Consider the following 24,317-nt stretch of genomic DNA (forward strand, 5'->3'; position numbering starts at 1 on the left):
GAATTTTTTCAATCCTCTTTGAGCCACTGTTGGTGTTGGACTAGGGCTGCCGGATGACTGACGGTGATTTGGAAAGAGGGTGTTATTTTAGATGAGGTGGGGGAGGCTGAGGAGAGCCCCGGGGTGCCGGTGGAGAGGTGTGCGGAAGGGTGTTTTTTCTGTACCCTGGTCCCCAGAGGTTAGCAGGGCTGTCAGTCGGGAAGATTAGCCGAGGCAGGTAGGGTAGCCAGGGCTTGGGGGTGTGGCACACAGGCTTCATCCGTGCGGGGACACGACATGGTGCTCTCGTTACACTTTACTGCCCACACCCTTCTTCCATGTCCCTTCTGTGGTAGTACCAAGTGGGGCGCTGGGGAAGCCTGGCCTGAGATGGCCTAGATGATAGGACCCAGCTCCGCCAGCCCTACGACTGATCAGCCCCACTCTGTCAGCTGGGTGGCTCCAAACCCATCAGGAAAGTGGCTCATTTCAGGTTGCAGTGGCGCCTTCCATACTCCTGTGCTGTTTCCCATCAGTTCCAACTTGCCATTCCATGAAGTCATGTTCGTGGCGTGCCCCCCTGTATCTGTCTATCTCTATCTGTCTGCTCATTCCTTTGCTTTTTGGGGAAAACAGTGTTCCTGGGCTGGTTCTGAAATTTTATTGTGAAACTGAATTTCTGAGAACTGAACTTGGCACAGCGTTTTTCTATAGGATTCCATGAAACCACAGAGGTGCTCCCAAGTGTTTAGGGGTTTGCCCGTGCAGGGGTCCACCCTGCCCCAACAGGAACATGTCACAGCTGAGGTTTCTTGCAGGTGAGGAAAGTATGAGTTCGACAGCAATCACTTTCGGGACTAGGTCCAGGTAGCAGTATCTTCGTGTAAGTCTCGGTTTCTTCATGTGGGTGTCTGCAGAGACAGGTGTCCTACATCCCCCTGGAGTCCACCTGGGCAACAGCGCAGTTTCCCGTAGGAAATCACAGTTCTAACTCCTGCCGTGCAAAGTCCCTGAGGCTTGTGTCTTACTTCTGTTCCAGTTAGATGCAAGTACTGAGGAATTGGGTAATCTGCTTCCTCCCGACCATCACTAAAATGGTCACGTGGGGCCAGGGAGATAGCTCCGAAGGGGGCATGCATGTCCACCAGGAGTCTAGCTTGGTACTTAGAAGATCCCCTGGCAGAGGCTGCTCTTCTTGCCCGTGTGCTCCCTGGCACAGGCATCTGGCTTTCCGGTCTCCATGTTCCTTTGCCTGTTTATTTCTCTCTATCTGGAGAACCCCGTGTTCTTTCGTGGACATATCTTTCCTCTCTTTGTCTCCTCTCGCATCTTCATTGAATAAAAATGGCCTTGCTTCCCCAAAGCAAGCCGACAAACAAACATAACCGAGAGTTTGGTGAATTGAAATGTGTGTTTTGCATGTAAGAGGCCCAGACTTGATTTTCAACAGTGCATGGTCCCCAAGCAACTCCTGGGAGTAGCCTGAGCACCGCTGGTGGTGCCCTGAAAACCAAAACAAATAAGAATGTAAACTATCTGAGTAAAAATATATTATAGTTGAAGAAACTTTACTGCTGATTAAACTGAAGCACAGATATGTTGTGCAACTTGTCCAAGATAAGTATAATAAAGGGACAAAATCCATCTTAGAATATTAATGGGTTTCAGTTTAACAATAACTCACATCCTTCGGACCAACTAAAATATTAATGGGTTTCAAAAGGAAGAAGCAGGATGGCTTGGCATATGATACTATATATGACTTTCTCCCTTCCTTCTTCCCCCCCCTTTTTAAATAAACTTTCCTTTTTCTTTCTCTTCCTGTCTTTCCCCACTCCATCTGTTCTCTTTTTTTTTTTAACCTCTTCCTTTCCTTTCCACATAACTTTTTTTATTCTGTTTTATTTTTTATTTTGGGGGCCACACCCAGCAATGCTCAAGAGTCTCTACTTAATCCTAACTCTGCACTCAGGAGTTACTCGTGCTGGTGCTTGGGGACCGTATGGCATGCCATGTGAGATCAAACCCAGGTCCGCCATGTGCAGGGCAAACACCCTACCCACAGTACTATCATCAGGTGTGGCCCCCAAACAAACAAATTTTTGTTTGTTAATAATATGATAGATTATCAAGGGTGTTAGCTTTATATCTGCATATGTGTGTCGTTTGAATATCTTAAGTGGGAGGAAGAAGAGATATCTGCTTTATCATGGTGACAGTGATTTTTTTTAATTTAATTTTTGAATTTAAACTTTGTAATCATACTCTTTCTAAGTAGACACAGCTTCTCCCAGGAAAAATAATATAGGAAAACATTGCTTCACAGGGCCCACTAGAACCGTGTAGCAAGCTAGGATATTGATCTTCAGTCTTCCAGAAGGTGCTGCATTATCTAACTTCGAGCAGATGTGTACAATGAGAGGTTGCCTTTGTTTGATCTTGCAGTGTGTGAACTTAAATCTCCCTCCATGAGTGATTTTCTGTGGGGCCTGGAGAACTCCGGCTGGTTGAGGCACATTAAGGCCATCATGGACGCAGGAAGCTTCATTGCAAAGGTACGTGATGGAGAGAGAAGATAAAGGAAGATAGAGGAAGGGGCAGAGCAACCTAGTGCCCCCTCTGCCCCCCCCCCCCCATTGGCCGCAGGGAGCTCTGAGGCTTTGCGCTGCCCTGAGGTTTGCCTTCAGGTGACAGGATTTGCTCTTGAGAATCCAGTGCTCTGTTAATAGTTAGAGGCACAGTGCTCAAGGAGTCATCTATTTTCAGAATATTCTCTCAGTTAGCTTTGGTCTTGGGTAAGAAAAGAATTTTCTACGGGAGCTAACACTCAGATGTGCTGGGTGTTGAGTCACTTTGCCTGAGGCATCCTCCTTGGAAAACCACTCCCTCCCTCCCTCCCTCCCTCCCTCCCTCCCTCACTCAATCGCTCAGTCCTGGTGTGTAGATTCCCATGGCCACAGCTTGCTACCACTGGTGTGTGGCTACTTTGGAATGCAGTGTCTATTTTGTAGCTCATTGCTCTGCATTTTTGTAAATAATCTTTCTGGTTTATATCTTGGAGACAACTGCCTTTTTTGATAGCTGCTTTGCTCCCCCATATGCCCCGTGTATCCAGCAAATGTTTCTGTAGTGCTCGTGGTCTGCTGAGTGCCACGGAGCCAGAGAAACAATGAGATCAGTCTCTTGCAGCAGCGCTTCCATGGCGGTGTGGGAGATTAAAGAACATAGAATTTCAGGGGTAATAAAGATGGCTATAGGGGCTGGAGCGATAGCACAGCGGGTAGGGCGTTTGCCTTGCATGCGGCGGCTGACCTGGGTTCGAATCCCAGCATCCCATATGGTCACCTGAGCACCACCAGGGGTAATTCCTGAGTGCAGAGCCAGGAGTGACCCTTGTGCATCACCAGGTGTGACCAAAAAGAAAAAAAAAAAAAGAAGAAGAAGACGGCTATAATATCCCTGTGTTTTCAGAAGCATATATTGTTTCTCAGTTTGTTTCCTATCAGGATACTCAGCTAAACCTTGTTCATGCATTTCCAATAGCAAAGAGAAATTCTTTCCTCAGAGACTCGTTGCTATGATTATTTTTTTATTTTTATCTTTTGCTTTTTTTGGGATCACACCCAGCGATGCACAGGGGTTACTCCCAGCTCTGCACTCAGGAATTACTCCTGGCGGTGCTCAGGGGACTATATGGGATGCTGGGAATCAAACCTGGGTTGGTGCGTGCAAGGCAAACGCCTACCCACAGTGCTATCGCTCCAGCCCCTGCTATGATTTTTTTAAACAAAATCATTAATTTAGGTTTTGGGTCCATACCTGCCAGTGCTCAGGGGCAATTCCTGGCTCTGCACATGGGATCACGCTGGCGTGGCTCTGTGGATTTGTAGTGCTGTGCCATGGAACCCAGCCTCCTGCATGCAAAGCCTGCATACGGCACATTGAGCTCTCTCTGTGGCCCCTGTGTAATTTTTTTTTTCTTGGGTTTTGGGCACACTGGACTTAATCCTGGCACTGAACTTAAGAATCACTCCTGGTGAGGCTCTAGGGACCATATGGGGTACCCAGGATTGAACTTGGGTAAGCTGCATGCAAAGCAAGTGCCTTATCTGCCTTATCTCTTTTGATGTATTTTCTCCTTACCCCCACCAGCTCCCTTTGGCAATAAAATTTGTCTTTGTTTTTTTTCCTGCTCGCCTCATCCCCCCATCCCCCCAGATTCCTAAGTTCATAGTTTTATCAGTTTTTGTGTCTTTCATTTTTAGGAATGGGGAGAGCCAGTAGCAGCGTCGGAATTTAATGCCTTAGAGGGCTTATCGTGCAAACGTAGGAGGGAAGTGAGACAGTTGCAGGTGTAGGGGGGGGGATGCCTCGAGGAAATATGTCTACGCAGGAGACACGTTTAGGATTCACTAAAGTGGCCCATGCATCTGGATAGAGGAAAGGAAGGAAAAGCTTTTGTTACCATCACTTCTTTGCCTGTGTCCTAACTAGGGTGGGTGTGAATACCGAATGCATTAATGGTATTGGGTATTGGGTTTTGTCCTGTTTCTGTAAGAATAAGTCCAAACCTAGTTTTCTTTTTGTTTCTGGTTGTTTTTTTGTGGGGTAGAGGTGTGAGTGGGGTAGGACTTACTCCTGGCTCTGCACTCAGGTATTGCTCCTGGGTGGGGGGGCTCTAGGGACCATATGTGGTACTTGGGTTCGAACCCAGGACAAGCATGTGCAGGGCAAACGCCCTAGCAGCTGTGCTGTCTCAGCGGCCCACGCCAAACCTAGACCTTCTAATGATCGCGGCTTGCCTTTCGGGGCCCTTCTCGGAGGCCCTGCTGATCCTGTGTATTTCAGGCAGTTGCAGACGAAGGGGCGAGTGTGCTTGTTCACTGTTCTGATGGCTGGGACAGGACCGCTCAGGTGTGCTCCGTGGCCAGCCTCCTGCTGGACCCGCACTACCGGACTCTGAAGGGCTTCATGGTGAGTAGCCGATTCGGGGATGGAGAGTGAAGGAGTCCCTCCTCGGGCGGTGATGGGCACCTCCTCCCCCTTTCCCTCCCCCCAGCACACACACTCCATCCACTGGACTGTTCTTCATAGATCAGCATGCTTAGTTAGGGAAAAGGAGAAATAGGTGGTGAGTAATGAGGTGACTTTCTGAGCTGTTGGAACCAATTCAACTCAACACTATTTAAATGTGAATTTTGGGGGAAAAATAGAAAATAGGTCCAGCAGTTTATTCAATGGGTTTTATTGTCTATTCCTGTGTATTTTCAAGTTTGAGGTAGCATATGAGTATATAACTGAAACAGTGTTCAGGAAAAAGTTTGACTAGAAACAATTTCTGTTTTGTGCATGTAAAGAAGAATGTTCTTAAGAGGGAAAAGTGTTTTCACTTCATGCTTAAAACTTAACTTTGGGGTCTTTAAAATTTTGTTTGTTTTGGGGTCACACCCACTTGTACTCAGGGATCTCCTCCTGGCTCTCTGCTCAGAGATCATCCTTGAGAAGCTGGGAGCACCTTATGAGGTGCTGGGGATTGATCCTCACTCAGCTGTCGAAACACAAGCACTGAGTCCTCTGGACCATCTCTCCTGCCCCAATGCTTAAAATTTTAAAGTGATTCTTTACAGTAGTGGAAGAGAAGTTTGTTTGTTTCTGGGCCACAGCTTGTGGTGCTTGGGCTGACTTCTTTTGACAGTATATGGGAACCAGTTGGGGAGCTAGGGATTGAACCCAGGTTGACCACATGCAAGGCAAGTGCCTACCTGTTGTACTCTCTCTGATCTCTTGGAAGAAAATATTGACTGTTTTCGTGTTTTCTCCTCCCCACCACTTCCCCACCTTGAAATTATGAATACCTTCCCTTCTGAAGTTGGCATCTGTTTAAGAACATGGTAACCTGGGAAATGCTTCTTCCAATTGCACTGTATTTATCTGGTTACCTGGGAGGGCAGACCTTCGATTAAGCTGGTAACCTCTTCCTTCCTTCCTTCCTTCCTTCCTTCCTTCCTTCCTTCCTTCCTTCCTTCCTTCCTTCCTTCCTTCCTTCCTTCCTTCCTTCCTTCCTTCCTTCCTTCTTCCTTCTTTCATCCTTCCTCCCTTCCTTCCTTCCTTCCTTCCTTCCTTCCTTCCTTCCTTCCTTCCTTCCTTCCTTCCTTCCTTCCTTCCTTCCTTCCTTCTTCCTTCCTTCTTTCATCCTTCCTTCCTTCCTTCCTTCCTTCCTTCCTTCTTCCTTCCTTCTTTCATCCTTCCTTCCTTCCTTCCTTCCTTCCTTCCTTCCTTCCTTCCTTCCTTCCTTCCTTCCTTCCTTCCTTCCTTCCTTCCTGTAAAACATTTCTTTGCTTTTTGATTTTTATTTATTTTTTATTGATCAAGGTTCTCTGATCTAAAATACTTTTAATGATGGCTTCTCGTGCACATAATTCCAACACCACGCCCATGAAACTACTACCTTTTTCTTAAAGGGACTTCCAGGTGACCGGGAGCATTCTTAGGAACCTGCCCGTTGAACCATGATTTGGTAAAGATGCTTTAGTAGATCCTGAACTCATGCTGTTCCCTTGTCACAGTAGCAGAGGAGCCAAATAAACTCTCTCTGGCCAGACCTCCTTGCTCAGGCAATGCCAGCTTACATGGGATGAGAAGATGAAGCTTTTTTCTCTGGGCCTTTTTCTGAAAGTGCAGGACAATTTGTAGTTACTGTGATAGTTTTGCCACTTCCTTGGGCCTCTGTATTTCCACCATCCTTTCCCACCTTTGACTATATGATTCTGCCCCCTTAGACTTCAGAGTAGGTACGGGCAAAAGTCACCATGCCATATTGATATTTTTAGGAGAAAATTCTGGAAATTTTAGTGTGCTGGTAAGACTGATGAATTTATTCCCTGTTATTTATTTGGAATTAGTGGTACTCTGGTTAGTTCTCAGGAGACCCAGGGACCTCTTTCAGCAAATCTTGGCCAGCTGGGTCAGTGGTTCAATGTGAGGGTCCAAGGAGGGGGTGCTTCGCGAGTCCTGTGATGCAGGGGATTATTTGGTCATTCCTGTGGGCTTGGGGGGCCCTTCATGGCTAATCCAGGTATGCTTGAGGGATTCCAGGGCTGTACCCTACAATATTCAGAGGACCATGTCATGCTAGTTATCAAACTGGGATGGGTGACAGGCAAAGCATGTGCCTTAACCCTGTGTCTTCCGTTCTCTCTATTATTTTAATTAAAAACTTTCAAAGTTCAGAGAATATGAAATCATAAACCCAGTTTAGCTCAAATTCTAAGGCACGGCAGATACTTCCGGTCCCAAACATCCATTATGTTTATAATCCTTTTGATGTGTTATAGAGATCACTGGGAAAAATTTGATAATTTTAAAATTACACAAGTATAAACAATTTTATAATTGTTTCTTATAAAAAGATTAGTCTTCATTGTTGTACTGCAAAGCATCATCACATATTATTTAAGAAATGCCCTCTGGTGCTGAGAGAGCTCGGTGAGCTGAGTGCATGCTCTGCATGTGGGGGCCCTGGGGTTGATCCCTGACACCATAGAGACCCCCCTCAGTACTTACAGGGAGCAGTGCCTGAATAGTGCCAGGAGTAGGCCCCAAGCACCACTGGGTGTGACCTGTTCTCTCAAACGAATACAAACAAAAATTATGGGGGGAAAATAAAGGGAGGGAAGATAGGAGCTTTGGAGCAGTAGGAACTATTATTAAGAGGTAATTGCCACCAGTACCGAGTTGCAAGATTTTAGGCATTTAATCTGCTGTAAAATGAGAATGAAGGAGAACCGATTCCACAATGAAACAAGACCATGTATAAAGAAATGCAAGAAATGTATGAGATCATGTGTGAAGAAAAATGAGCAGCTCATAGAAAGCTCTGTGGGAGCATTTACATTTTCATCTATCACCTCCTTAATTTCCTGTGAATGACCTTTAGTCCTTGAGGTGTGCTGCATTGGGTGGGTGCACGCACGTGGGTGGGTGGTCTGAGGAGAGTCGCTTCCATACCAAGAATTTGGAATCCTACTTTTTATTGATCATGGTCTCTATGTTTTCTTCATTTGCTTCTATGATATTTATATTCTTTCTTCTGCAGGTACTAATTGAAAAGGACTGGATTTCCTTTGGTCATAAATTTAATCATAGGTAAGAAAGAATTAAAAACCTGTTGTGCTGAATGTTTAAGATTAAAAACACTTTTCCCCACTTGAAGGAATGGGGAGGAATTAATTTTGTTTTTAAAAATGTTTTTCTTTGTGTGTGTGTGTGAATGTGTGTGTGTTGTGTATGTGTGATTTCAGAAATAAAAATATTGCTGTATACATTGTATCTCAGAATTTCTAGTCTGATTATTCTTGGTTTTTGGGGGGACAGAATGAATTGGTCAATTTTTCAGAAGAGAGGGAGAATGCTCTTTCTTAATTAACCTAGAATATATCTGCCTCCTGCTTTATACTTCTGACTTACTAACCTATTCTCTTTATATATAGTATTATGTATAATAACTACAATAATATATGTAATAACTGTAGCACTGTTGCACTGTCATCCCGTTGCTTATTGATTTGCTCTAGCGGGCACCAGTAACGTCTCCATTGTGAGACTTGTTGTTACTGTTTTTGGCATATTGAATATGCCACGGGGAGCTTGCCAGGCTTTGCTGTGTGGGCAGGATACTCTCATTAGCTTGCCGGGCTCTCCGAGAGGGATGGAGGAATCGAACCTGGTTCGGCTGCATGCAATGCAAACGCCCTACCTGCTATGCTATCACTCCATAATATATATATATTATTATCGTTTAATAATAACTACAGTAATATGCATATTATTGTTGTTATATAATGGGCTTACAATGTTTTTTTTTCTTTTCTTTTTTCTTTTTTTTTTTGCTTTTTGGGTCACACCCAGTGATGCACAGTGGTTACTCCTGACTTTGTACTCAGGAATTACTTCTAGCGGTTCTTGGGGGACCATATGGGCTGCTGGAAATCGAACCTGGGTCAGCCGCATGCAAGGCAAACACCCTACCTGCTGTACTGTTGTTCCAGTTTTTTAATGTTTTTTTTTTTTAATGGTTTTTAAATGTGTATTATTGATGTTCAAAGTAGTTCCACACCACCACCACTGAAATGGCCATGATCTACTCCTTTCCCTTCTGGTCTGACCTTTGTCCTCATGCATCCCCCACACCTCCTTCTCCCCACTATATTCATTTTGGTTTGGGAGCACACCCGGTGTTCAGGGTCCACTCTTAGCTCTGCACTCAGGGACTACTCCTGGTGGGGCTAGAACCATATGAATACCCATGATTGAACCCAGGTCAGTTTTGTGCAAGGCAGACACCCTCCTGCTCTGGCCCTCCCCACTACATCCCGATGACAGTTTGGGTTTGGTGTCACTACCCATGTGCTCCAGAATTCTCACCTATGTTCCCATGTTTCTCATCTTAAAGCTCAAGCATCACTTTAAGCTGTCAATGTTAAATGTCTAAGGAAATTTCTTGTAAAGATCCTGGGAATGAAAGAGGGCTTGTCCAAAGGCATTCACGTCATAGGTGAAATCTGTTCCAGTTACTATGGTGATTGCCTTGCAGGTATCACAGAATGACCCACCAAATCTGGGCTGTAGCTTTTGCTAGCTGTGTGCTCTTGGATATTAGTCTTTTCTGAATGTTCACCTTGTATCTGTGAAATGGGCGAGCCTTCCCATCCCATGGAGCCACATAGCAAGAATCACTGAAAGGATCTGAACTAGCCCAGAGCCATGCCTGGCCCATACACTTAGGCGTGCGATAAATAGAAGCTATTGTTTTTGGAGCCAGTTCTTTGTTAGTATTATAAAAGTCTAGTCTTCCAGTTCTAAAAGTTAAATCTAGACAGTATACAAATAATCTCATTAACTATTTTGGAATATAATTTTGACTCCTTCAGTGTTTAATTAGAATAAAATTTAAGTTTATGTGAATATCCCCCTACCAAACCTTTGTAAATATCCTCTGCATCAAGCACTGATTCTGTGCATATCTGGAGTTCTGTTATAATTAAGGAACCTTTCTTAAGAGCACATTGTCATTTTCAGTTGTGGGGGCGGATGGTATTTAAGCTCTGTCTGCTAGGGTAGTATCTCTGAGATGCAGGAAATATGGACAGAAGGAATTTGGATATAATGACTAGCTGGATAATTGTAACTGTGCAGTCTTCTTTTAATCGAGATACATTGACATACTTTACATAATATAGTTTCTTTACATAATATAAATTTATTAACCTAAGGTGCAGGATGAATAAATCTAGCTAACTAGCCAGTCTTCATTTAAAAGTAAACATAAATGTGAGGAAAAACTTTCTGATACAGTCATAGGAAAAAAACAAACAACAAAAACAAAATATGGGAGATACCACATGGGAATATGTGGTTATGTGTATCTAAACATTAAGACAAGTTTTTTTTTTTTTTTTTTTTTTTTTTTTTGCTTTTTGGGTCACACCCAGCGATGCTCAGGGGTTACTCCTGGCTTTGCACTCAGGAACTACTCCTAGCGGTGCTTGGGGGACCATATGGGATGCCGGGGATCGAACCCGGGTCGGCCGCGTGCAAGGCAAACGCCCTACCCGCTGTGCTATTGCTCCGGCCCCTAAGACAAGTTTTAATTTTGCTCTAGAAATAAACATCCTTAGAAACTTGGGAACCATTATTTTTTCAGGTTTCCTTCCTTCCTTCCTTCCTTCCTTCCTTCCTTCCTTCCTTCCTTCCTTCCTTCCTTCCTTCCTTCCTTCCTTCCTCCCTCCCTTCTTTCCTTCCTTCCTTCCCAAGTGAAACATAGGAAAAGTTAAACTATGATAGTTTTCAAATGAAACTACTTGCTTAGACATATTTTCCTGCTTTTACACTGGCCACTGATTCAAACAACGGCAATATTCAGAAATTTTGCTACACTTTTAGAATTTGAATAAATAATGCTCTTTGCCTGTGGAATATTTTGGATTTTATTTGTAGCCACTAAGTTCGATTCCTCTGCCCCTCTGGAAGAGCCCAGCAAGCTACTGAGAATATCCCACCCTTGCGGCAGGGCCTGGCAAGCTACCCGTGGTGTATTCGATATGCCAGAAACAGTAACAAAGTCTCACAATGGAGATGTTACTGGTGACCGCTAGAGCAAATCCATGAGCAACAGGGATGACAGTGATACAGTGATACAATAGTGTCTACATAGTTACAAATAGTTCTTGCAGGGGGGGGAATAGTTCTTATATAACTATGTCAATAGGTCCTTTCTCTATCCACTCTCCTCTAGTTTCTCTTGAAATTAGAATTTAAGAAGTTATTTTTTCACTGTGCATTCTGAGTTCAGAAGACAAGATTTATTGATGAATTAGGGTTGCTTTTATGATGATTTTTGCATTGATACTTTTCTAATTTAAAATTCAAACTCTCAAATAATTCATTTTATAGATATGGAAATCTAGACGGTGATCCAAAAGAGATCTCTCCAGTTATCGACCAGTTCATTGAGTGTGTATGGCAGTTAATGGAACAGTTTCCCTGTGCCTTTGAATTCAATGAGAGATTTCTAATTCACATTCAACATCACATTTATTCCTGCCAGTTTGGAAACTTCCTGTGTAATAGCCAAAAGGAGAGACAAGAACTCAAGTAAGTTTTCTATTTCATTTTCTCAAATGATTTTGGTGACTGAGATGCCTTTCATAATTTGCAAGACTGTTCAGCCCCAAATCTATACAGATAAATTAAAGTTCTTTTCTTTTTCCTAGCATCATTTCAGAAATGATTTAATATTGTCAACTGACTGAAGAAATAAGCTCATTTGCCCCAGTTTCTGCCTAATATCCAGAGATAGGTTGGTAGATATGACACTAATATTGAAATGAAACTTTCTTGAGTTAGATAAAGTGATTTTTTGCATTTAAAAGAAATATCAGATACTTTTGGTATCTATTCTCTCATAAGATTTACAGATGTAATTGGGAAAGCAAGTTTGAAAATCAAGGCACTCTTTTTTTTCACATTTAATCAGTATTTTTAATTATCAAAGAAATATTTTGTAATAAATATTCAAATTTCACTGTTCATTTTACAGTTGCAAAATATCTCGGTTCAGATAAGCCATATTTTGAGAGTTCACCAGCCTTATGTGACTAGTGATTGCATAATTGGACAATAATATGAGTAAATTTTGAGAATTTTGTAGCTTTTTTTTTACTTTAAGAAATCTACTTTATTATTATAATTTACAAGTGATCAATTCTCTTCTTTTTGTCCCTTAAAATTTCACTGCTTCCAAGCCTAGATTTTTTTTTTAAATTTTTTATTTTATCTTTAATTAGTGAATCACCATTGAGGGTACAGATACAGATTCACACATTTTAGAACTTGTTTTTCCCTCATACAATGTTCACAAACACATCCCTCCACCAGTGCCCATTTTCTACCACCAATAAACCCAGTATCCCTCCCCCCCAATCCCATCTCCCCCCGACCTCACCCTGCCTCTGTGGCAGGGTATTCCCTTTAAATCAAGGCACTCTTAGTAGATCTAGACTCTACTGTTTTTATCCAGAAGGAAAAAGTACATGAAATGTGGATTTTAAAATAAAACACTTAAGATCCCAGAGTGGTAATACAGTGGATAGGGCCTTTAGCACATGGCTGACCCGAATTCAATGCCAGGCATATCATATGCCCTACCAGGAGTGATCTCTGAGCACAGAACCAGAAATCAGTCCTGAGCACTGCCGATATGGCACAGAGAACCAAAATAATAATAATAATAATAATAATAATAATAATAATAATAATAATAAAATGATGATTATAAAGCACCTAGTAGCATTGACTTATGAATTGGAAATTAGTAAAAATACAGATTTGTGTTTGTTTTGGGGTGACGTCCAGCAGTGTTCAGGGTTTACTCCTGGCTTGGCACTCAGGAATAGCTCCTGGTGGTAATCGGGACCATATGGAATGCTGGGGATCAAACATGGGTCAGCTGCATACATGCAAATGCCCTAACTACTGCCCTGTTTCTGCAGCTCTCCCAATGAAAATGATTTTCAGTACCAGCTTTAATTTTGAAAACAATTAAATGATTAGTAGACATAGACTCCAGTAGTTTTAACCTGAACAGAAAGAAAACAACTTTTTCTACTGGATATAAACTTGTGTTCTCCAAGGAACTCAAAGTGTGAGTCCTGGCAAATAGTACTGAATTAAAGGCATCGAAGCACATTCCTTACTCGTGCATGTTTTCCAAGTTTTGTGATTCATTGCCCTAACCCAGTCAGTCGGCTGGCCATTCCACTTGCTAGTTATTTGACTTAGGTAAATGACTTAATTTTACTAAACTCCAGTTTCCTCATCTATGAGATGGACACATCTCATAAGAACTCAGTGGGGATTAAGTGAGAGAAGACGTGTGAAGCATTCTGTTCATAGCAAACAAATGTTTAATCGCTACCGTGGGATGAGGTAGGAGCGAACTCACAAAATTTAGAGAGAATTTTTATTTTATACTTAGGTGATTTAAAATTCTTGTTAAAGTGGGTACACACTGCAGAGCAATTGAGATATGCATACACAATAATACACAATAATATGAAGCCACGAAGATGGCAAATTTCCTGGCTGTAGGTCAGGGGCACCTGAAATTCAGGTAACACTGTTTGTCTCTTTCCGCTTTTAGTATTACTTACCAACTCTTTGGATAAACCCAGATTGGTCATTTTCAGGCTTTATTTTTTTTTTTTATAGAATTCAAGAACGAACATATTCTTTATGGGCTCACCTGTGGAAGAATCGGGCAGACTACATGAATCCTCTGTTTAGAGCTGATCACAGCCAGACCCAAGGAACCCTTCGTCTCCCCACAACTCCCTGCAACTTCATGTACAAGTATGTAAAATTCCTTCAGGACCTAAGTAGGAATATGGTGATGAAACTTGATTTGGGGCTTGGCTGCTATGAAACATTGAGCTTTCAGCTTTTTGTGGGTGGGGCAGAGTGATAGCAGGTAAAGTGCTTACCTCGCACTCAGATGGCCTCGGTTCTATCCCCAACACCCTGTAGAGTTCTGCAAGTCTCACCGGTTGTGATCCCTGAGCACAGCCAGATGATGTCCTAAATCTCCTACCCCTTGACACCCTTCTTCCCAAATAAAACAAAAAGGGCTTGTTTGGACCCAAAACCCACCAGAGAAAGATAGCTAAATATATGATCTGGTATTTTTAATGTGTCCCCCCCTTTCTTATCCCCATAAATGTTATTCTCTTTTCATGTTGATGTTTTGTAAAAAGTATATTTTTAAATTATAAGAGGTGAGGAAAAATTGAATAAGCAAGAACCTTATATATTAAATGGGGAACCACATTTCACAATCATATATCAAATCACTTAGGTAATGATTATGATACTGCTTCCCTTTTTCTACTCAATCCTGTTGGAAATATTTCCCAGTAAAATCAAATTATTTTAGGACTATAGATTGGGGTGGGGTGAACAAAGTGACAGCCTACATATTCTACTAGGTAAGTATGTAAAATTTGGGTTTTGTTTAATTAATTTTATTTAATTAATTAATTTAATTTATTATGTTTTTTATGTAATTAATTTATTTTTGTGGTTTGCTCACACCCAGCAGTGTTCAGGGTTTACTCCTGACTCTGTGCTCAGAGCTCACTCCTGATGGAACCCAGGAGACCATGTGGGATGACAGGAGTCAGCCTGGGTTGGCCCTCTGCTCTCTTTGATCCCTGTGTGTTACAGTTTAGCCTTGGGCACTTTCTCAGGGCTTGTGTCATATGTCTGACTTGGAGGGTGACAAAAAGACAGACAAAACAGTATAAACTGAGAAAACACATCCCCTGTCTCTGCCCGTCTCTAGCACAGACATCATGACTTCTTCCTTTTAACTTTTGTTCCTCAATTTCTGTTCTGAATAATTTCAACCTAATTGTTTTCTTCTGATTTTCAGGGGTTATTTTGTTTATCTTTTTTTATTTGTTTTGTTTTGGGACCACACCTAGCAGTGCTCAGGGCTTAATTCTGGCTCTGCTCTCAGGAATCAGTTTTAGAGGTGCTCAGGGGACCATAGAGGGTGCTGGGAATCGAACCTGGTTGGCTGCATGGAATACAAGCTCCTTACCCACTGTACTATCATTCTGGCCCCTTTCCTCTGAATTTCAGAGCAGAATGCATTTGCCTTGCACACAGTTGACCTGGGTTTGATTCTTCTGCCCCTTTCAGAGAGCCCGGCAAGCTACCGAGAGTATCTCGCCCGCATGGCAGAGCCTGGCAAACTACCCTTGGTATATTCGATATACCAAAAACAGTAACAACAAGTCTCCCAATGGAGATGTTACTGGTGCCCGCTCAAGCAAATCGATGAGCAACGGGATGACAGTGACAGTGACAGTGACACACTAAAAGAAAAATGTCTCCCTGGTTTGTAAATAGTAATTCTGAAAGGTAATGAGACATAGCACAGTAATTTGTGTTGCAACTAATTTATTAATAACCAATCGACAAAAATGGTAGAGGATCATATACTGTAGGTAAAGCAATGAATGACTCACTGCTCTCAAAATGGTTTTGCTCAATAGGAACTAACAGTTGCCCTATGGCAGGAGTTTGTTTTCATTCACATTCCAGTATGCTTATTGTTGGAGTTTAAAAAAGAGATTGATTGAAAATTATAAGCTCTCAATTTTTGTTTCTGATTCTGGGCTACACTTTGCAGTGGTCAGGGCTTACTCCTGACTCTGTGCTCAGAGATCACTTCGGGAGGTGTTTAGGGGACCATATGGGGTACCAGGGATCAAACCTGGGCCTGCTGTGTACAGGGCAAACACCCTACTCATACTATAGCCCCAGTTTCCAATTTTTCTTTTTGGTAAAAATAAAATCTTCAAATGAAAAAGTTTCTCTTGCAGCTGGATGCCAAACATTTAATATAACCACTGATTTTTTTTGCACCTGCTTTTAAAAAATTTATTTATTTTTAGTAAAGAACTGTAATTTACAAAGTGACTTTTAGGCATATGATATTTCTTTTTTAAAATTTTTTTTATTTTATAAGGTAGTTCACAATATTTGATTACATTTAATATTCAAACACCAATCCCACCACCAATTTGGGATATTTCCATCTCAAGCTCTAATCCCTGTCCCAAAGCACAGCTGAAATAATTATTTTGTATTGTCTATTATGAAGAAACGCTGAAAATGCCTACACAAAATTATTCATATAGGAAACAGTGTGAAGATTGTTCTATTTTGGTAGGGGCCATTAAGACATTCTTTAGGATATCACTAACATGTTGTTAAAGGTTGAGTGATGTGAGCTTTCGTGTATATATATGCATATGAAAATACATATATATGCATTTCCCTCTATGATTTGTTGCTTACTATCTGAACCCCATGAAATGTGGTGTGGTAATTATGGAGAATGGGTAGGGAGTGTCTTATAATGTGTCCAAGAGTATGTTCACTCATGCATGAGGCTCGGCCAGAGCATGGCGGATGTTAGGTTCTGGGGGTTTTCAATTGCCGGGGCTGGGTCCGTTGGGGCGGGAAGGGCTCTCACCCGACCCCCTTGGGTGCACCCTGTGTGAAACAGCCTGTTGCAGAGTCCAGTGGCACAGTTATGGGGGCCTCATGTTATGCTCCCTTCAGGGAGAAGCAGCCATGGGATCTGGTGGTGGCCAATGACAAGATTTTCTGGCGCTGGCAGGAGGTGGTGTCTTATGGGTGTGACTCCTGGGTTGCTGGCGATTGGGTGAAATGGGCAGAGGATCTCCACTCCTGGTCCTGTTGAGACCAGAGTCCAAGGTCACAAATTTCCACATTACCTGGGTTTTGTGGTACTTCACTCGTGTGAGGTTCTGCCCAAGTGTGTGGGGAAGTGGCCTTGAGCAAGGCGGCAGTTGGGTTCTGGAGGTTTTCCGCTGCCTAGGCTGCGTCCCTTGGGTAGCCATTGATTTTCTAAGTTTATTCAAATCAAAATGCTATTTTCTAAGTACCCAAATGAAAAAACACTTCAATATATTGTAGAATAAAATATCCCTGTCATTCATTTCAGTGCCATAAGTACATCCAAGTTGATGCTCCATGAACTCATTCCCTGTGGAACTAGTTTCATAACCCATGAAAAGAGAAACATAAATATGAAATTATTACCTTAAGTAAGAGTTTCTTCAAGCCTGTGACTTGCATTTGGACATTGGTAGAATTGTGGGGTTGTGGGATTAACCGCACCCCAGGAGATCTGCGAGTTTCCATTTACAGATTATGATAGGATGGTATCACAAAGTCCTGGTCTCTTTTCCAGATTTTGGAGTGGAATGTATAACCGCTTTGAAAAGGGGCTGCAGCCTCGGCAGTCGGTCACAGATTACCTGATGGCGGTGAAGGAAGAAACCCAGCAGCTAGAGGAAGAGCTCGAGGCCCTGGAAGATGTAAGGCGCCCCACTCTCCATTGACTTCCTGTGCTTAGTTAGTATTTCCTGATGGGCGCTGCTCCATGGAGGTCTCCTGGCTCTGGCTCTGGGCAGGGAGTCGGTATAGCTGCTGCGCAGACGAGCCAGGGGCAACCTCAGCACAGCCACGCTAGGTGAGCCCCTAAGCAAGCACAGGCCGAGAGACTAATAATGAAGTTTTTATCATTTGATACAGTAAAGATGCTTTTATGATTTCCTAGCACTTGGCCAGGAATACTAGAATCATTTTTCTTAATTACATAACTTTTAGAGATACCACCCTAATTGATCAATAACAAACTCAGATTTTTTAAAAAAATATTATTTCTCACACACTATGAACCCCCAGCACTTTTTTGTTATACCTCCCTTTCTCCAAGCACTCACCTATTAGTCCTCTCTTCCCCTCAGGCAACCATTGTCTGTGTGTTGGCATATTCTTGTAATCTTATTTTATCCATTTTCACATCTCCATATCACATATGTGTGAAATCCATCACTTGTCTTTTTATTTCTGACTTATGTCATTTGGATAATTCTTTCTCAATCCTTCCATTTTGCAGCCAATGGCAAAATCCTTTTTAAAAAAACAGATACACTCCGTAATACAAATGTACATGTTCAGTCACCTCACAGGTGCCTCACTGTGGTAGATATAACTTATGCTGGTTTTGTATTCCTCAAATACCCAGAAGAGGTATTTGATAGCTATGTTGTTAGCTTCTTGAGAAAACTCCACAGCACTGGGGCTGGAGAGATAGCACGGCGGGTAGGGCGTTTGCCTTGCACTCGGCCGACCCGGGTTCGAATCCCAGCATCCCATATGGTCCCCTGAGCACCGCCAGGGGCGATTCCTGAGTGCATGAGCCAGGAGTGACCCCTGTGCATCGCTGGGTGTGACCCAAAAAGAAAACAACAACAACAAAAACCCAAAACTCCACAGCACTTCTGAAAATAGTTATACAAATTTTATTCCCCCAGCAGTATTCAGGGGTTCCTTTTTCTCCACACTCTGTTCAACTTCTTTTTGTTTTGTTTTTTTTTTTAAAGTGGGTGTGTTTTGGGCCAGCCCACCCAGCAGTACTCAGAGATCACTCCTGGCAGTGCTCAGGAGACCACACCTGGCCTCGGATGGAAACTCAGTTGGCTACAAAAGCCTTAACTACTGTACTATCTCTCCAGCCACTCTTGTTCCTTTTGATAGAAGCCATTCTCATGGGTGTGAGGCGACATTTCACTGTTTTTTGTTTTGTTTTGTTTCTTGGCGGTTGGTGGTGGTGAGGAATGGACCCAGGTCTTGTGTGCAAGGTCAATGCAGTTTTAATCTGCATATTCCTGATAAACAGTGATGGAAACATCTTTTCACATGCCCATTGTCCATCTGTATGTCATTTTAAAAGAAGCATTAATTAGAACATTCTGTTCATTTTTTTTGACTGGGATTTATTTATTGTTAGGAAAAATGAGTTCCTTATATAATTTGGATATTAATTCTTTACTGCATGTATGATGTACAGGTATCTTCATTTATCCTATAGTTCATCTTTTCATCATTTATATTTAATATATATTGGGGAGAGGGCATACTAGTGGTGCTCAGGGATGGCAAAGTCCCAGGATTGAATCCTTCTGTATGCAAAGCATGTGCTCCAGCCTATTAAGCCATTTTCCCAGCCCATTATTTTCTTCAAACAACAGCTTTACAATTTAATCCCCATTGTTTATCTTTTGTTTCATTTTGTTGGCAGTTGGGGTCAAAAATCCTATCTCTAATGCTAACACTATGGAGCATTTCTCCCATGTTCTTTTAACTACTTTATCATTTCAGTTCTTATATGGTCTTTAACCCATTTGAATTTATTTCTTTATATGGGGTTAAAGTTCATACACATATGTGACTATCAAGCCTTTTCTACCCCTCACTGATGAGCCTCTTCACTTGTATTTCTGGTTTGTTCTGCTTCATTTATTTAAAACCCCACAATATCTCTTGCCACTCAGTTGCTCAGTAGTTGGCAGTCCATTCCTGTTTACCAGAACTAAATTCTGAACTAAGTGGTTATTTGCAGTAAGATGAAAACTGCTTCCTCAAACCACATCCTTCCACCTCTCAACCAAAATCATAAGTAGTTGGGGAAAAGAAGTTTTAATATGAAGGCCAAAATATTGCCAGTAAATTTCTTCATTATAGTTTTTAAATACATGTGACTGGAAGTGAACTTCCAATTTGTTGCTTTCAGAATAATGAGTGTTTAAAATAAAGGATAGCAAAATGTCACATGTCGAGTTTAAAACAAAGTCTGCTTAGCTCCTTACTCCAGGCAGAAAAATCACTGAAAATTAAAATGAAATCATTGCAACGGTAAGGTGCGCTGGGGTGGGAGAATAATTCCTAACACTTTTGGGACTCCAGCAACAGAGATGCTTATTTATAGATAATTAGTGAGCTTAATTCTTTTGGTCTTTCTGTAACATTATTGGAACACATTGCCTCTCAGGTAAAAATTTTTGTGAAATCTTGGTCTAGGATTGCAGAGTTCATTTGGGAACCAAATGGATGTTAACAAAAGTAGAATGGGGACTGGAGCAGGTACAGCAGGTAGGGCATTTGCCTTGCACGTGGCCATCTTGAGTTCGATTCCCAGCATCCCATATGGTCCCCTGAGCACTGCCAGGAGTAATTCCTGAGTGCAAAGCCAGGAGTAACCCCTGTGCATCTCTGGGTGTGACCCAAAAAGAAAACAAAAGCAGAAACATAAAAAAATAAAAGTAGAATGTTTAAACTCTTGACTTTGAGAATCTTTGAAACCAGGCAGAAATCTTGTTGTTATTATAAAGCTGTAGCGTGTTACAAAACACCTCTGGAGTATACAGAAATCTCTGCTTTAGTTTTGCATTATCAGAGAAATAGTTTTTAACTCTACCTCAAATCACCACCTCACACACACACAAAAATCTTGATGTCTGGATACCAGCCTAGAGATTCTGATGGAGAATTCTGATGGAGTACCAGTACCATAACCTTAGTTGAATAAATGAACATAGAGAACTGAAATGAGGCAGGAGTTAGGTTTTTATAATCCTGGACTCATGGTAGAGAAGAATAGGACTTTTGCCATTCAAAGATGACTCATGATTTTTAAGCAAGTTTTTGTTTCTTCTAAAGACAGCCATCTTTTAATAAAGTTATTTTATATTTAATTATTTTTGCTTAAAATATTGTTAATAAATTTTTACTTTCAGAGCTGGAGAGATAGCTCAATGAGCTGAGTGCATGATTTACATGCCGGAAGCCTGGTTTCAGTTCCTGGCATCTCATACTTCTCCACCCAGACCCCAAATAGCTGAAACTAATCCCTAAGCACCAAGCCAGGAGTAGCCCCAAAGCACTGTTGGGCGTGAATCAAAAGCTAGGGGTTTTCCAGGAGAAAAGTTGGAAGTACATAACTCACATTTAGAGGTGATCATCCTCCAAGATGGAGAATGTACCAGACAATTAACGTTACATGTTTTTTTCATTATAACAGTTAATATTTTTTATCCTGCCATTTCAGTCTACCTTTCAACTTTATTCTTCACTGTTTGCCTTGCTCAAATTGAACTTTTTTCTGCTCCTGTTGTTTTTTGGGGGGCCATATCTGGAAGTTCTTGGGAAACCATGAGGCTCCAGCATATGAAACAAGTAGCCAGCCCTGTGAGCCACCTTCCTGTCCCTGTTCTCTGCTCTGTGTATCCTGTCACCTTCTTACTCTGTGCTTCTATTACTGTCTCTCCTACCAGAATTACTCTTTCTAACCCTCACCAGCATGTCCTGGTTTGATTTCTTCAGTTTTACGAAGCTGGCCCTTCCTCCTTAAACTTGCTGATTTATTTTCTTTCTTTATTTTTTTTTAAATTTTATTTTATTTTATTAAATCACCGTGTGGAAGATTACAATGCTTTCGGGCTTAGGTCTCAGTTATACAATGCTGAAACAACCATCCCTTCACCAGTGCCCATATACCACCACCAAAAAAAAAACAGTACACCTCTCATCCCGCCCCCCCACCCCCTACCTTGTAACTGATAAGTTTCATTTTACATTCTGTTTACTTTGGTTACATTCAATATTTCAACACAAACCTCACTATTGTTGTTAGGAGTACCCCACTAGATTCAGACCTACTGTGAAAGACAAATAAGGTCGCGCGGCCGCTACCTTTTGAATTTCTGTACTTTAACAAGAAGTCCAGGGAGATTTCTTCCAGATATTAGATAATTGCAGGCTTGAAAGCCCAATCAGTGGTCGTCTTAATATGGCGGCCACCGCGCCCTTCATCCCCGGAGAGAAAGAGGCGAGAGAGAGAAATACCTTTCCCCTCCCGGGCGGGCACAGGGCCGAGGCTTAGTTCTCAGGCTGGAGACATTCTGCGAGGAGTTGCTCACACCGAAAGAGGTTTTGCTGGGTCTGGATTCACGCTTGTACAGCTGCGGAGAGCTGATTTATTTTCTTTAACCGTATTACCCATCCTCTTAAATAATGCATGTCTCTTTCTAATGCCTACACTCATTCTTATAAAAATAATTTTTCTGCTTTATTTAAACACAGTAGTTTACAAAGTTGTTCATGATACATTTGTTATAGGCTTTTGATATTCCAACACCAATCCCACCACCACTGCATTACATTCTTACTCTTATATTCCAAGTTGTGTTTTTTTATGATTGCACATGTATTTATTTTTCTTCCTCACAATGCAGCACTGCACTTTTGCACATATGAGTTTGTTTTGAATATGTAATAGTTGAATTTATTATACCTCCCTTGATGACACCAAGGAAACGGTAAAATACATTTTGAATAATTCAAATATCTCACTTGATAAAGAAACAAATTGTGGGATAGTCATAAAATGAAATATTAATCAGTCATAAAATAGAATGATGTGCATACAAGCTGCAAGGTACATGAGGTCTGAGAGTAGAAGCTAAGTGAAAGCAATCAGACTTGAAAGACCACATAGTCTAAAAAATAAATAAATTCCATTTCCATAGAATGTCCCAAAGAGGAAACTCTATAGAGTTGTGACTGCCAGGAGCTGTGAAGCTTGAATGGGAAGTGACTGCTGAAAGTAGGGGCTTTCTTTAGGAATGATGGAAATACTTCAGAATTAGTAGATGATTGCCTAACATTGTAAATAGACTAAAGCTACTGAATTGTACACCTTAAAAGGAAGAGTTTTATGTTAAGTGGCATATCTCAACTTTAATTATTAAATAATAAATACCTCATTACTTCTGTAAAAAATTACATATTTTGAGCTCAGAGAAACTACCAGTGTATAGAAAGATGGATGACTTATTGATTGCTTATCTATGTGACAAGTTTTTGCATTTATAGAAAGTCTGTATCATCATAACAAGGTGGATATCAGCCTCACAGAATTTATCTTATCTAAAGTAATAAAGTCTAGCTTTGAAACCGGGACCACCTCCTCCCGTGTGCTTATCATTATAAACCTGGCTGGAAGGGAATGACTACTAACAGCATGTACAAAGAAGTGAATTATTTATGATTTTCCCCTGAAAACTGTTAATTTATTTTTCAGAGACTGGAAAAAATCCAAAAAGTCCAGTTAAACTGCACTACAGTGAAGAGCAAGCCAAGTGAAGCCAGCAAACACTCGGGGTTTCCTACCTCAGACAACAGCACGGCCAACACTCCCCAGGATTACAGTGGGAATCTGAAAGCCTTTCCGGCCAGGAGCCCTTCCCAGGGTGATGAGGACTCCGCTCTGATTCTCACCCAAGACAATCTGAAAAGCTCCGATCCCGATTTGTCAGGCAACAGTGATCAAGAGTCTGGGGTGGAGGATCTGAGCTGCCGGTCTCCCAGCGGTGGCGAGTGCGTGCCCAGTGAGGACAGTGGCAAGGACCGGGATTCTGATGAAGCGGTCTTCCTCGCTGCCTGAACTTTCCTAGGGACACATAGAAACACTTTCCAAAAATAAGGGAACAGTGCAATTAAAAAGGAAACAGCTTAAGAAATGGTACATGTCATGAAGAATTATTAAATACAGCCATGAAAAGGGAAAAACAGGTCCAAACCTTAGTTTCTTTAGCTGTTGAAGCAGAGAATGTAGCCTTTACTTTCATCAAATGGAAGGAAAATTATTTCCCATTTTGAAGCTCACTCTAGTTATCAAAGTTTTATTCGACAGTGATGATTTCTACATCACCTATGATTATTAATCCAAACTCGTCCTGTCATAGCATGCATCTGCTCAAAAAAAAACACTGACAACTTTCCCCTCACCTGTTATATCACCTTGCATCTTTCCTGTTTTTTCACCTTCAGAGGCATTTTCTGCCCTCCTAAACATTTAACATTATCTCCTTTCCTAACTCTACTTCTTTATTTCTAATAACAGCATACTATCCTCTTATGGTTAATAGATATATTTCTGTAAATGAGGAGCTTTGTTAACCGTTAAGCTTATATTTAAGATTTGACTTCTTAGTAGTTTGAATTGTTAATAATTTTGTTGCTCTTTGCTGAAATATCTTATTTCTTCTCATTTTAAAAAAGCTAAACCCATTTTTCCTCCTTCACGGGTCTAATACCTAATAAAGTTGAGTTAACGTTTACTCTCTGGGTCTTAAATATGAATTAAGGTCCTATTAGCTTTTCAAATAACAGTTTTTCCTTGCTATTCCAAAGACTGTACTAGCAAGACAAAATGGGTCAATCACTAGCCAAATCTCGGAAATATAACAATATAAAGTTAGTAAGGTAAAATTTTTAAAAGGGGAACTCCAAGTTTAGAACTAGAGAATTTGGTTGTCATGTCTTATATCTTCCTAAAA

The 24,317-nt window shown here is 41.5% G+C and overlaps 1 protein-coding gene across 1 annotated transcript in view; it reads left to right on the forward strand.

Moving 5' to 3' along the window:
• The window catches only part of MTMR7 (myotubularin related protein 7), a 128,397-nt gene extending 104,299 nt beyond the window's left edge, over positions 1 to 24,098 (forward strand). The window contains exons 8-14 of the mRNA XM_055120087.1: positions 2,425 to 2,534; positions 4,828 to 4,953; positions 8,075 to 8,124; positions 11,431 to 11,631; positions 13,747 to 13,887; positions 17,324 to 17,450; positions 23,060 to 24,098. Of these exons, the coding sequence (XP_054976062.1) occupies positions 2,425 to 2,534; positions 4,828 to 4,953; positions 8,075 to 8,124; positions 11,431 to 11,631; positions 13,747 to 13,887; positions 17,324 to 17,450; positions 23,060 to 23,422 (1,118 nt within the window). The 3' untranslated portion in view covers positions 23,423 to 24,098. The remainder of the gene's footprint in view (positions 1 to 2,424; positions 2,535 to 4,827; positions 4,954 to 8,074; positions 8,125 to 11,430; positions 11,632 to 13,746; positions 13,888 to 17,323; positions 17,451 to 23,059) is intronic.
• Positions 24,099 to 24,317: the final 219 nt, after the last annotated feature.

This window comes from Sorex araneus, chromosome 1, assembly GCF_027595985.1.
Source record: "Sorex araneus isolate mSorAra2 chromosome 1, mSorAra2.pri, whole genome shotgun sequence".
NCBI classification, from domain to species: domain Eukaryota; kingdom Metazoa; phylum Chordata; class Mammalia; order Eulipotyphla; family Soricidae; genus Sorex; species Sorex araneus.